The 13,231-nt window shown below is 42.8% G+C and overlaps 1 protein-coding gene across 2 annotated transcripts in view; it reads left to right on the top strand.

The window, feature by feature from the left end:
• The first annotated feature begins 274 nt into the window (after positions 1 to 274).
• BLK (BLK proto-oncogene, Src family tyrosine kinase) overlaps positions 275 to 13,231 on the top strand; it is a 37,282-nt gene continuing 24,325 nt past the window's right edge. The window contains exon 1 of one of the 2 annotated variants that reach the window (XM_083494535.1): positions 275 to 414. Coding sequence is in view for 1 of the 2 variants with exons in the window: in XM_083494534.1 (XP_083350660.1) it covers positions 377 to 414 (38 nt within the window). In the remaining variant the exon portion in view is untranslated. The remainder of the gene's footprint in view (positions 415 to 13,231) is intronic. The other variant, XM_083494534.1, reaches the window with a different exon arrangement.

The following is a 13,231-nucleotide window of genomic DNA, read 5'->3' as shown; positions in this document are numbered from 1 at the left end:
GCGGGAGGGAAGTAGCAGGTCGAAAATAGAATTTGGCCCGTAAACCTGAAAGTAGCGTGTCATAGCCCACTGAGGCTTCGTGGGGAAGCTTCGTTTTTCCACTAAAGTGGCCACAAGTCTAACATTAGCTCAGAGCGAACAGCGTGGCTGAGTTATTGGCCCCAGGACTCTAGAGAGCAGCAGCCCCTCTCGAGCACTTTGTTCTGATGTTGTCGGCAGGAAACCACTAACAGAAGTCAACTGACAAAGCCGAGATGCCTTATTAGAGCGTTTCTGTACATGTGCGAGTTTAGAACATTAACCCTTCTCATCTAGAGGAGCCTAGCAGGGAGAACACCTTTTCTTTTTGGTAGCTCTGGAAGGGTTCTGAAATTTCATGGGATATGCTCTGAGACCGTTGCAAGGAAGACCAAGGTGAGCGACTAAACTTAATAGTCAATAGCATTGTCTTTTCATAAAAGCCCTGCTGGAGTCAAGAGTCAGCTCCAGCTTCAGATGCAATGAGAAGCCCCCGTTGTCAGTTTTTGCCTCAGTTTGTCATCTTTAGAATGGGAATAATTGTGACAGCCAACACAGGCACAAGACGTCTAGGGGGGAAATAGCTTCCTAGAGCCCAGTCTTCCTGTTCCTCAATCTGGCTTGCGATTTTCATCACAGGGTGATGCTTTTCATTCTCTCTGTGTGCCTCAATTTCTCTTGTTCACACTTAGTTCTTTGTTCCTACTTTTATTCGGCCTTTGAGTATATGATCGTAATATTCAAGTGGAATATTTCCCCCACTGCTTCCAGAATGCTCACGGTGTGAAGAGATTCAGGAATCGTTTGTTGTCAATATTATGCAATGCCTTGCCTAAAGGGGCAACTTCTCTCATTCATATATAACATTAATATGCAATAGTAAGCAAAGTGAATGCTGAATTTGAATGAAAATTGTATACAGAAAAGGTGATAAAGTAAAGAGGGGAGAGAGCAGATCAGGAAAACGCGTATTGGTAGAGAAATGAATTAAAAGGAGACACCTCATCGGCTAATTTATCATTTCAACACTGGATAATAATAATAATAATAATAATAATAATAATAATAATACGCCACCTATCTGGGTTGCCACAGCCAATTCTTTTGATAATTATTATTATATAGCTTTCCTGATGTAGGTGTGTTATCTGCACATTGTTTTCCCAGAGGTTTTTTTCCCCAGCCTGCCTGTTACTGCTGGGGCTATTTTGCTTTGCTTAAAACAACATAGCATGATTTACATTTTGAAAACAACAGGTTGTTTATTATTATTATTATTATTATTATTATTATTATTACTACTACTACTACTACTACTACTACAACAACAACTACAACTACAACTACAACTACTACTACTAAAAATGGTGGGTAGCTATGAAGACCTTGACTTGTGTATCTGAGAAAGATTGAAATTTTAAAAATACATTTCTATTCGGTAGTATACTAATTGTGGATTTTGTTTCTGGGCTGGGTCTCTTTTAGCCAGAGGCCACAAGACAAGACACATAAAATCACATTGCCTGTGTGATGTGTAGTTTACTTGGCGTGAGAATAAAAGCGAGACTGGCTTTCAGCATGCAGCTTCCTCTTAAACTGACGTTGATGAATTAACTTGTCTATCAAATTTGTCTTGGCATATCCATGTTGAAGTTTCGTGATCTATTTTAGCACCACAAGAGGTTGATTTGCTGTTGTTTTTTACCAGGGTGATGACTTCATAATCCCATGTCTGGGTTATTTCTCGGTTTATCTAGTGCTACTTTCATACATTATGAGATCAGAAGACAGTTCACACGTTCATCTGTGCAGGATTAATGGAAGGGAGAGTAGAATTACCAACAACCTTCACATGTCCCCACACTCATCATCTTAAGAGCAACATTCCCCACACATGTTCCTTCTATGTTGTTGAGCATAGTGGACAGAGCCATCAATATCTGCCCAGCTTGGTTGCTCTGTCCCCAAAAGAAATCATGGTCAACCTGGAGCGACTAAAACCTTCAATTCCTTCAAGTCGCTAGTCCCCAGGGTTTTCTGATCTGTATCTAACCTATCACAGAGGGCCTACAGAGGAACATCTCCAGCTCCATTGTTCCGCCTGGACACTGAGGTCCAGCGCCAAGGGCCTTCTGGCGGTTCCCTCCCTGCAAGAAGCCAAGTTACAGGTAACCAGGCAGAGGGCCTTCTTGGTAGTGGCGCCCGCCCTGTGGAACGCCCTCCCACCAGATGTCAAAGAGAAAAATAACTACCAAACTTTTAGAAGACATCTGAAGGCAGCCCTGTTTAGGGAAGCTTTTAATGTTTAATAGGTTATTGTATTTTAGTGTTTTGTTGGAAGCTGCCCAGAATGGATGGGGAAACCCAGCCAGATGGGTGGGGTATGAGTAATAAATTTTTATTATTGTTACTACAGTTCTATGATCCTCTTGGAAAGCTGGTTTCCTGCAAGATCTGCCACAGGGTGCGTGCATGGGATTCTCCACGATTTCCCCTTCCCCCTTTGCTGTTTCCTCACTTGCCTAAGGCTTAATATTGAAATAAGGAACTCATGCTGGGGCTAAACAACCTCAAACATCGGGTGCAAGAGATGTTCACATGACTGGCAGGCATAGGCAAACTCGGCCCTCCAGATGTTTTGGGACTACAGCTCCCATCATCCCTAGCTAACAAAACCAGTGGTCAGGATGATGGGAATTGTAGTCTCAAAACATCTGGAGGGCCGAGTTTGCCTATGCCCGACTGAACGCATCACATGTCATTTACACGCCGGGATGAAATGTAAAACCTGTTACTCAAGCCGGCCGTTCATATCGAGTTCTGCTGCTTTTCATTTTCTTTTTGCTGTTGGTGTTTAATCCTGTGCTCTTAAGTATACTCTCAATTCATTCTTTGATGCAGCACTTTTTCCCCTAAAATAATGTTTAGGGGTACTCTCATTTTGACTCAAGAAAATCACCATTTTTATAGTTCAAATCGGGAAAATTAAATACAGTGAATGGACAAAAGTACAAAGATTCACAAAACATCCCCCCAGAAAAAAGCACTGCTTTGATAGATCACTCTTTGGGGTTTTTTACTAATAGAAGAGCATAAAAATAGCAACAGTTTTATGATTTTTTTATGGAAGAAAACAACAAGCACTTGCCTACTCCATTATTATTTTTAATACCTATTCACTGATTACTACATAAAATATCCCAAAGCAAATTACAGTAGTAAACACCCACAATTACAAAAGTCTAAAATAGTATCAAAAGTCCAATACAACATTGCTTTTAAGAACTCTGGAACGTTGGAACTCCCTGCCTACTGATATTAACCAGGCGCCTTCATTGTATTCTTTTCGGCACCTGCCAGAAACATCTTCCCAGTAACTGGAAATTCAAGCCAGTTACCTGCCACCTGGAGTGGACAGGTAAACCGGGAGTCTTTAAGTCAGAACCTGGTGGTCTGGCAACTCTGACTCCAAGGTGGTACCTGAGATCATGGCAAGAAGGTTGTTTCCTATGGTCCTTCGCTTTAGTCAAACTCATCTTTGCTTCACTCCTGAAAACAAAATGGAGGCTAACAGCAAAAGCCTTATAATTTTATCTTTCCATCTGTTGCATACCCTCCAACATTTCTCTGGTGAAAATAGGGATGTCGTATTCCATCGTCATCATAATTTCATAATTTGTACCCTCCCCAGACACTCTGGGTGGCTTCCAACACATATAAAAACATATATGCTTTTCAGATTGATATATTTCACTAGTTTTACTATCATTTTAACATTTCAAAACTTGACTTCATTCCCCCTGTTTCTGCAGTTCCCTAAATTTATTTATTTATTTATTTATTTTAATTTTTATTGGAAATTTTATTTAGAACATAACATAAACCCCCACCCCCAATACTGAAATACAATAAGCATAACATAAATATATTTTTAATACCTTCTGCATATCCACATTAACTTAATTTGCTCATTTATTCATCTACTTTAATCATATACTCTTGTAAAGCTGCAGGTTATTACAATAATCCTGCCAATGTTCTTCTCTGTTTACAATTTATCTGTAAACATTCAATAAACCATTTCTATTGTTTTATAAAAAGTTTCTTATACTTTCGGTAAGTTTCAACATTTCTGCATATTCGATATATAAAAACATAGTAAAACATTAAACGTTAAAAACCTTCTCTACACAGGGCTGCCTTCAGATGTCTTCTAAAGGTTATATAGTGACTTATTTCCTTGGCTCGGGGGTCACAAAACTCCATACCCTCCAACATTTCTCAACTAGGGCCAGGGCCTTTTCAGCACTGGCCCCAACTTAGTGGAACGCTCTGTCACAAGAGACTAGGGCCCTGCGGGACTTGACATCTTTCCGCAGGGCCTGCAAGACAGAGCTGTTCCGCCTGGTCTTTGGTTTGGACTCAGTCTGACCCTTATGTTTCCCTACCCTTATGGTCTTGATTTATCAGCTATTTTAAAATGAGGCTGCATTTTAACCTGTATTTTAACCTGTATTTTAAATTGGTTTATTCCCCCTATTATGTTTTTACTGTAATTTTACTGGTGTTAGCCACCCTGAGCCCAGCTCTGGCCGGGGAGGGTGGGGTATAAATAAAATTTTTATTATTATTATTATTATTATTATTATTATTATTATTATTATTATTATTGAAAACAGGGACATCCTAAGGAAAATTGGGACATTCCATATTTTTTTTAAATGATATTTATTAAGGTTTCAAAAAAGGTTACAAAAATAAGAAAAAGAAAAGAAAAGAAAAAATACAAAATACAGAAAAATAAAAACACTTAAAAACAAATCAATCTTTCCATGTCTTGTCTTTCATTTACTTGTTTCCCTGACCTTCTCACACCTCCCTTTTTTGTATTCCAGTTCAGTTAGTTAATTCAGCAAATCCTTTCCCTCTTTGTTTTTATCCTAATCCTTTAACTTAATATATTGTAACCTAGGATTCTCACCTGTTAACAAACCATTTTTACATACTCCTTTGTAACATTGCTGCTAAAACCACTTAACTTCATTCTGACATCATTCTAACATTCATTAATTTTGCAGTATTTCTGTAAATAGTCTTTAAATTTCTTCCAATCTTCTTCCACCGACTCTTCTCCCTGGTCTCGGATTCTGCCAGTCATTTCCGCCAGTTCCATATAGTCCATCACCTTCATCTGCCATTCTTCCAGAGTGGGTAAATCTTGTGTCTTCCAGTACTTTGCAATAAGTATTCTTGCTGCTGTTGTAGCATACATAAAGAAAGATCTATCCTTCTTTGGCACCAATTGGCCAACCATGCCCAGGAGAAAGGCCTCTGGTTTCTTCAGAAGAAAATTGGGACATTCCAGGCTCAAATCAGAAACCAGGATGGATTCTTTAAATCCAGGACTGCCCTGGAAAACAGGGACACTTGGAAGCTCTTCTATCTATTTAGTGGAAGTTAGTACAGTGGTACCTCTGGTTAAGAACTTTAATTCGTTCTGGAGGTCCGTTCTTTACCTGAAACTGTTCTTAACCTGAGGTACCACTTTAGCTAATGGGGCCTCCCACTGCCGCTGCACGATTTCTGTTCTCATCCTGAAGCAAAGTTCTTAACCCGAGGTACTATTTCTGGGTTAGGGGAGCCTGTAACCTGAAGCGTCTGTAACCTGAGGTACCACTGTATGGCTGATTCACCGGAGCAGTGAACATGGACATTCTGCAGTTCTTAAATCTCTCGATTCTTACTCCTAAGAGTCCCCAACCTACTACACTGCTGATCACCTATCTTAAGACAACTGCGAAAGGTTTTTTTTTAAGTTTGTGCCGGCATAAAAGTTTCGGTAGAACATTTTCTATGCTAAAATGGCAGCGTTCTCCCCCAGACTGCAGTTTGGCAAAAGCCCGCTTTGGAAGGAAGATCAGCCTTTGAGAAGAGTGTTGCAAACAGGTAGTCTGGTGAAAACCACATTTATCCTGCACAGTGTTTGCTGCTGCTGCTGTTGTTTACTGCTGATGGTTGCAAAGCCACAGGCATCTTCTGTGGGTGCCAGCGGAAGCAAACTGCAGCCCGAAGAGAACTAATGTCCATTTGGCCAGTGACAGGCGTGATGTGGGGCTTTGGATTAAAAAACCACAGAGATTATTCAAGTTCTTTTCTTTCATTGTGGATTGTTGTTAGGAGATGCCTGTTCCGCCCCCCAAAGCTACAATTCCTAGAGTGATTTAATATCAATTCCTCTTCTCAGGCAACTCTGGGAAACGTAGCAGTGTCAGGGGAATGTAGGAATCTCCTAGCCGCTCCCAGTACCCATAAGAAACTCCAGCTCCCAGAATACAGGGAACCAGACAGAGGGCCTTATCGGTAGTGGCACCCGCCCTGTGGAACGCCCTCCCATCAGATGTCAAAGAGACAAACAACTACCTGACATTCAGAAGACATCTTAAGGCAGCCCTGTTCAGGGAAGTTTTTAATATGTAACGCTGTACTGTTTTTAACACTGATTGGGAGCCGCCCAGAGTGGCTGGGGAAACTCAGCCAGATGGGCGGGGTATAAATAATAAATTATTATTAGTATTAGTATTAGTATTATTATTGGGGGGAAGCCATGGGAGTTTACAGTGGTAACATAGTGCTTTACATATACAGCATACCCTCCAACATTCCTCCAATGAATATAGAGACGTCCTGTTATTGTTATTGTTATTATTGTTATTGTTATTTTATTTTATTTTATTTATACCCCACCCATCTGAATGCGTTGCCCCACCCATCTGGGCGGCTTGCAACACATATAAAAACACAATAAGACATTTGTAAACTTCCCTATACAGGGCTGCCTTCAGATGTATTCTAAAGGTTGTACAGTTATACCTCGTGATAAATACGCTTCAGGCTGAGCGTGTTTGGGTTGCACTCCGCGGCGACCCGGAAGTAACGGAGTGCATTACTTCCGGGTTTCGCCGCTCACGCATGCGCAGACAGTCAAAATGACAACACGCACATGTGCAGAAGCGGCGAAACATGACCCGCGCATGCGCAGACACGCTGTCGCGTCTTACGTTATGTTCAGGATGCTAACAGGGCTCCGGAATGGATCCCGTTTGCATCTCGAGGTACCACTGCAGAGTTGCTTATCTCCTTGACTAGTGGGGTCACATAACTCCACACCCTCCATTTCTCCAATGAAAATAGTGACGTCCTAAGAAAAATTAGGAACGCGGGTGGCGCTGTGGGTTAAACCACAAAGCCTAGGACTTGCCGATCAGAAGGTTGGTGGTTCGAATCCCTGCCATGGGGTGAGCTCCCGTTGCTCGGTCCCAGCTCCTGCCAACCTAGCAGTTCTAAAGCAGTTCGAGTCCAAGTAGATAAATAGGTACCGCTCCGGTGGGAAGGTAAACAGCATTTCCGTGCGCTGCTCTGGTTCGCCACAAGTGGCTTAGTCATGCTGGCCACGTGACCTGGAAGCTGTACGCCGGCTCCCTCAGCCAATAAAGCGAGATGAGCACCACAACCCCAGAGTCAGCCACGACTGCACCTAATGGTCAGGGGTCCCTTTACCTTTTTAAGGAAAAGCAGGACGTTCTGGGATCAAATCAGAAACTGGGACAGCTTCTGTAAATCTGGGGCTGTCCCTGGAAAATAGGGACACTTGGCGGGTCAGATAGAGTGTGAAATTGGCTAATGATGGTACAAAGCAGGGCTAATGAGGGGTGTGACCTAAGAAGAGGAGGTGTGGCTTAGGAAAGTCCCGAGAGACAAGCAGAGAATCCTGGTGGGGCCATTTTCAGCTCTCGGGCCTGAAGTCCCCCACCCCTGGTAATAATAATAATAATAATAATAATAATAATAATAATAATAATAATAATAATAATTTATTTATACCCCGCCCATCTGGCTGGGCTTCCCCAGCCACTCTGGGCGGCTTCCAACAAAATATTTAAATACTTCAAAATACTTCAAAAATGCATCAAACATTAAAAGCTTCCCTAAAGAAGAAGAGTTTGGATTTGATATCCCGCTTTATCACTACCCGAAGGAGTCTCAAAGCGGCTAACATTCTCCTTTCCCTTCCTCCCCCACAACAAACACTCTGTGAGGTGAGTGGGGCTGAGAGACTTTAAAGAAGTGTGACTGGCCCAGGGCCACCCAGCAGCTGCATGTGGAGGAGCGGGGAAGCGAACCTGGTTCCCCAGATTATGAATCTACCGCTCTAAACCACTACACCACACTGACTCCCAGTGTTGAACCCTTTCCCTTTGCACCATGAATATCTCTCCCTTCCCAAGCTACCAGCCAGGATGGAGGGGGTTTGCAGATCCAACAGCAGCTGTCCCTTGTGACCCTGAAGCCTGGAGACTGCTAAATGCAGTCAGGCGTTTTTATATCTTCTCTGGCTTGCCGTGAAATCTCATGACCATTGTATGTTTTCAGCTAAATAATTTTTTAAAAAAAATTCCTTCCAGTAGCACCTTAGAGACCAACTAAGTTTGTTATTGGTATGAGCTTTCGTGTGCATGCACACTTCTTCAGATACAGAATCAGCTATGTTGTGCTGCTCATTCAGCTGGAAGTAAGGGGGAGGCTCTTACTTTGCAATCTTCCTCAGGAAAGAGTGACGGCCACCCATTTCTCTGAAAAGAGGCCTGATAAGGGGCTTCTTATCTCACAGGGTGTTTAATTCTGTATTTTTAATCTCCTGTAATATCATCCTTGCATGAGCTTCCCACAAATGAACATGCAAGGGGGCACATTTCTAAATGAACCGCAGGGTCAAAAAAAAAAAAAAGGAAGACATGCACATTTGAACAATAACACGGGCAAATGAATAGAAGTGCATGTTATCTACGTGCATGGGTTAAAAGGCAACTGTGTGGTACTTGTTGCAACTGTTCTTTTTCTTTAGGAATGACCACTATCCAGAGAACATTTATATCAAAGGATGCCGTGCAAATTAATAATACTGAAGACTGATATTAAATGACAACATGGTGCTGTGGGTTAAAGCACAGAGCCTAGGACTTGCTGATCAGAAGGTCGGCGGTTCGAATCCCTGCGACGGGGTGAGCTCCCGTTGCTGAATCCCTGCTCCTGCCAACCCAGCAGTTCAAAAGCACATCAAAGTGCAAGTAGATAAATAGCTACCACTCCAGCAGGAAGGTAAACGGTGTTTCCGTACGCTGCTCTGGTTTGCCAGAAGTGGCTTAGTCATGCTGGCCACATGACCTGGAAGCTGTACGCCGGCTCCCTCGGCCAGTAATGTGAGATGAGCGCTGCAACCCCAGAGTCGGCCATGACTGGACCTAATGGTCAGGGTTCCCTTTACCTTTACCTATCATCACATACTTTCTTCTTTGGCGATCACTTGTAGCCGAGTAAGATTCCATGAACATGGTCTTAACAGTGAGTCCGTTAGTAACTGTGGAGGCCAATTCTGGATCCACACATCCTTCCACAGTGGGGACATAGGATTCCAGGTGGGAGTTGATCACGGTGAAGGTTAGCCAAATGTGCACATTTCTCCCTTTCGTCCTGAGTCTGAGTGTCTTCAAAGCCCATGACACCTTTGGTACAGGCTGTTCTCCAACTGGAGCGCTCGCAGGCCAGTGTATCCCAGTTGTCGCTGTTGATACTACATTTTTTTAGATTTGCCTTGAGGGCCACTTTAAACCTCTTTTGTTGACCACCAGCATTACGCTTTCCATTTTTAAGTTCGGAATAGAGTAGTTGCTCTGGAAGATGATCCACACAACATGACCAGTCCAACAAAGTTGATGTTGAAGAATCATTGCTTCAATACTGGTGATCTTTGCTTCTTCTAGTACACTGGCATTAGTTCACCTGTCTTCCCAAGTGATATGTAATATTTTTTTTTTTTGAGACACCATTGATGGAATCTTTCAAGGAGTTGGAGATGGCGTTCATAAGTGGCTCATGTTTCACAAGCGTACAGCAAAGTTGGTAGTACAATAGCTTTGTAAACAAGCATTTTGGTTTCCCAGACATCTACTGACTTATACAATTCATGTAGCTCCTAACAGCCTTTAACCAGACGAGGCAAATGATGGCTGGAATAGTAACACATTGCAAGTATTCCTCTTAGCTGTAGACAGGGAATGACGTTCACATTATTTTCTGGTCGACCTTCCTAGGGCCACATGCCAATGGGAGGCAAAGAGAGATGGGAAAAATTGGGTGGGGCAACAGAGGTAAATTTGCCATTTTGTACAGGAGGCTTGTTTCTTCTACGCACAACCATCTCGATTCTCCACCCAGGCAAGCAAGGACACATTCCAGCCAGGCAAAAACATTCCAGGGTGGTGCAAAGCAGGAACAGCGAGGGGCGTGGCCTGCTGAGAAGTGGGAGTGCCTGGGAAGGAGGCGTGGCCTGTGGGGAGGAGGCGTGGCCAGGGCACCAGATAGGGATCTCAGGGTCCACATTTGGTTCCTGAGTCTAAGGTTCCCCAAAGACCTGCAGTTTTTGGAGAAGGATCGTCTCACAGTCTCAAGCCTACCTCAGGAGAAGCCCCACGTCCATGGTATTTCTGTCTCCTTCTCAACAAAGAGTCGGTGGCATAGTGGTTAGTGTCGGACAAGGACATGGGAGACACCAGGGTTACAGTCCCTGCTCGGCCATAAAGCTTGTGGACCAGTCACTGCCTCTCCACCTAACCTACCTCACTGGGTTGTTGTAGGGATCGAATGAGAAGACGTGGACTATGTACACCACCTTGGAGAAATAGGTGGAATAGATATATAGATAAACTTGACATGAGCCAACAGTGTGACGCGGCAGCTAAAAAAGCCAATGCAATTCTGGGCTGCATCAATAGGAGTATAGCATCTAGATCAAGGGAAGTAATAGTGCCACTGTATTCTGCTCTGGTCAGACCTCACCTGGAGTACTGTGTCCAGTTCTGGGCACCACAGTTCAAGAAGGACACTGACAAACTGGAACGTGTCCAGAGGAGGGCAACCAAAATGGTCAAAGGCCTGGAAACGATGCCTTATGAGGAACGGCTAAGGGAGCTGGGCATGTTTAGCCTGGAGAAGAGGAGGTTAAGGGGTGATATGATAGCCATGTTCAAATATATAAAAGGATGTCACATAGAGGAGGGAGAAAGGTTGTTTTCTGCTGCTCCAGAGAAGCGGACACAGAGCAATGGATCCAAACTACAAGAAAGAAGATTCCACCTAAACATTAGGAAGAACTTCCTGACAGTAAGAGCTGTTCGACAGTGGAATTTGCTGCCAAGGAGTGTGGTGGAGTCTCCTACTTTGGAGGTCTTTAAGCAGAGGCCTGACAACCATATGTCAGGAGTGCTCTGATGGTGTTTCCTGCTTGGCAGGGGGTTGGACTCGATGGCCCTTGTGGTCTCTTCCAACTCTATGATTCTATGATTCTATGATTCTATGATATGCAATAAATGAATAATAAATGAATGATTACAGTTGCAGGAGCATTTGATTGTCCTGCTTCTCATCTGGTCACCCTATAGCCCTAAAATTAATTAATTAATTAATTAATTAATTAATTAATTAATTACTTGCTGCATCTATCTATCTATCTATCTATCTATCTATCTATCTATCTATCTATCTATCTATATTACTTGGTTTTGCTTCTGGCGGTTCCCTCACTGCGAGAAGCAAAGCTACAGGGAACCAGGCAGAGGGCCTTCTCGGTAGTGGTGCCCACCCTGTGGAACACCCTCCCATCAGATGTCAAGGAAATAAACAACTATCTGACGTTTAGAAGACATCTAAAGGCAGCCTGTTTAGGGAAGTTTTTAATGTGTGACATTTTAAAGTAATTTTAATCTTTGTTGGAAGCCGCCCAGAGTGGCTGGGGAAACCCAGCCAGATGGGCGTAAATTATTATTATTATTATTATTATTATTATTATTATTATTATTATTATTATTATTATTCTTACAATACAAAATTATGGGGGGGATTCAAATACATATCCATATATAGATATTCCTCCGAATCTCAGGACCTCCCCACACCCCCTCCCTGGAGTCCCATTTTAAACATTAAAACTGCATCTTCTTCCGTAATCTAATTAGTACATCAAACCATATTTTCCGTAGGAATTGTTACACTACAAGTGAAATCAAAATCCTGCCAGCGTTTCCACCTGCTTACAGTGGTCTTTTAAGTAACATAATTTTTTCCCCATTCTTTTGTAAAGTTTTTGTCCTCTTAGTTCCTGAGTTTTCCAGTCAGCTTTGCCATTTTGGCATAGTCCATCCGCTTGGTTTGCTATTCTTCTCTGGTAGGGACTTTGCCTTCTTTCCATCTCTGGGCTAGGAGCATCCGAGCGGCTGTTAAGGCAATAATAATAGTATGTCATGTGACTGGGGAAGTGGGGCAGGATTCCAGGAGGGACAGAATGTAGAAACACAGAGTGGTAGAGTTGGAAGATACCCCAAAGGGTCATCTAAGTCAAACCCGCTGCAAACCCTACAGGACTGTCTCTCCTGCTATGTCCTGTTATATACTGAAGTTCTCACCCTGGGCCAGCAGGGGAATACTGTAGATAGTTTTCACTCAGGTCCACATATGCAAATAAGGGATTGAAAGTGGCGTTCAGTGATTGGATAGTTACAGAAAATGGTTACTGTTGTGTTGTAGTGGAGCTCTATATAAGCAGGCTGGCTGAACCCTTCAGTTCAGTTCTGTTCTGGCCTGTGAATAAACAAGAGCTGTTTGAAGAATCGCTGTGTCGTCTGATATGTTCACCCACAACTTAACATGTCCCACGCAGGACCTTACAGTCTTCAAACAAAAACATCTTGGAGGTCCCTGGCCACAGGGAGGTTAGGCTGGCCTCAACGAGAGCCAGGGCTTTTGGGGCTGTGGCCCCAATCTGGTGGAACGCTCTGTCACAGGAGACTAGGGCCATGCGGGACTTGACATCTTTCTGCAGGGCCTGCAAGACGGAGCTGTTCCACCAGGCCTTTGGCCAAGGCACAGTCTGACCCCTCCTTCTGTAATCCTCATAGCCCTCTAACCCAATGGTTGCCATTAATTTGACTCTGAATTGATTTTGGAATGAATTGATTTTAGAATGTATTTCAATTAATTTTTCTTTTTCTTTCTTTCTTTTTTTCTTTTTTTTGGCTTCGGCTGGGGAGGGTGGGATATAAATATTATATTATTATTATTATTATTATTATTATTATTATTATTATTATTATTATTATAGCAG

This window comes from Podarcis liolepis (genome assembly GCF_965112155.1).
Source record: "Podarcis liolepis genome assembly, chromosome: 3".
NCBI lineage: Eukaryota > Metazoa > Chordata > Lepidosauria > Squamata > Lacertidae > Podarcis > Podarcis liolepis.
Note: the sequence above shows the minus strand (reverse complement) of the source record. Positions and strands in the feature narration are given on the sequence as shown.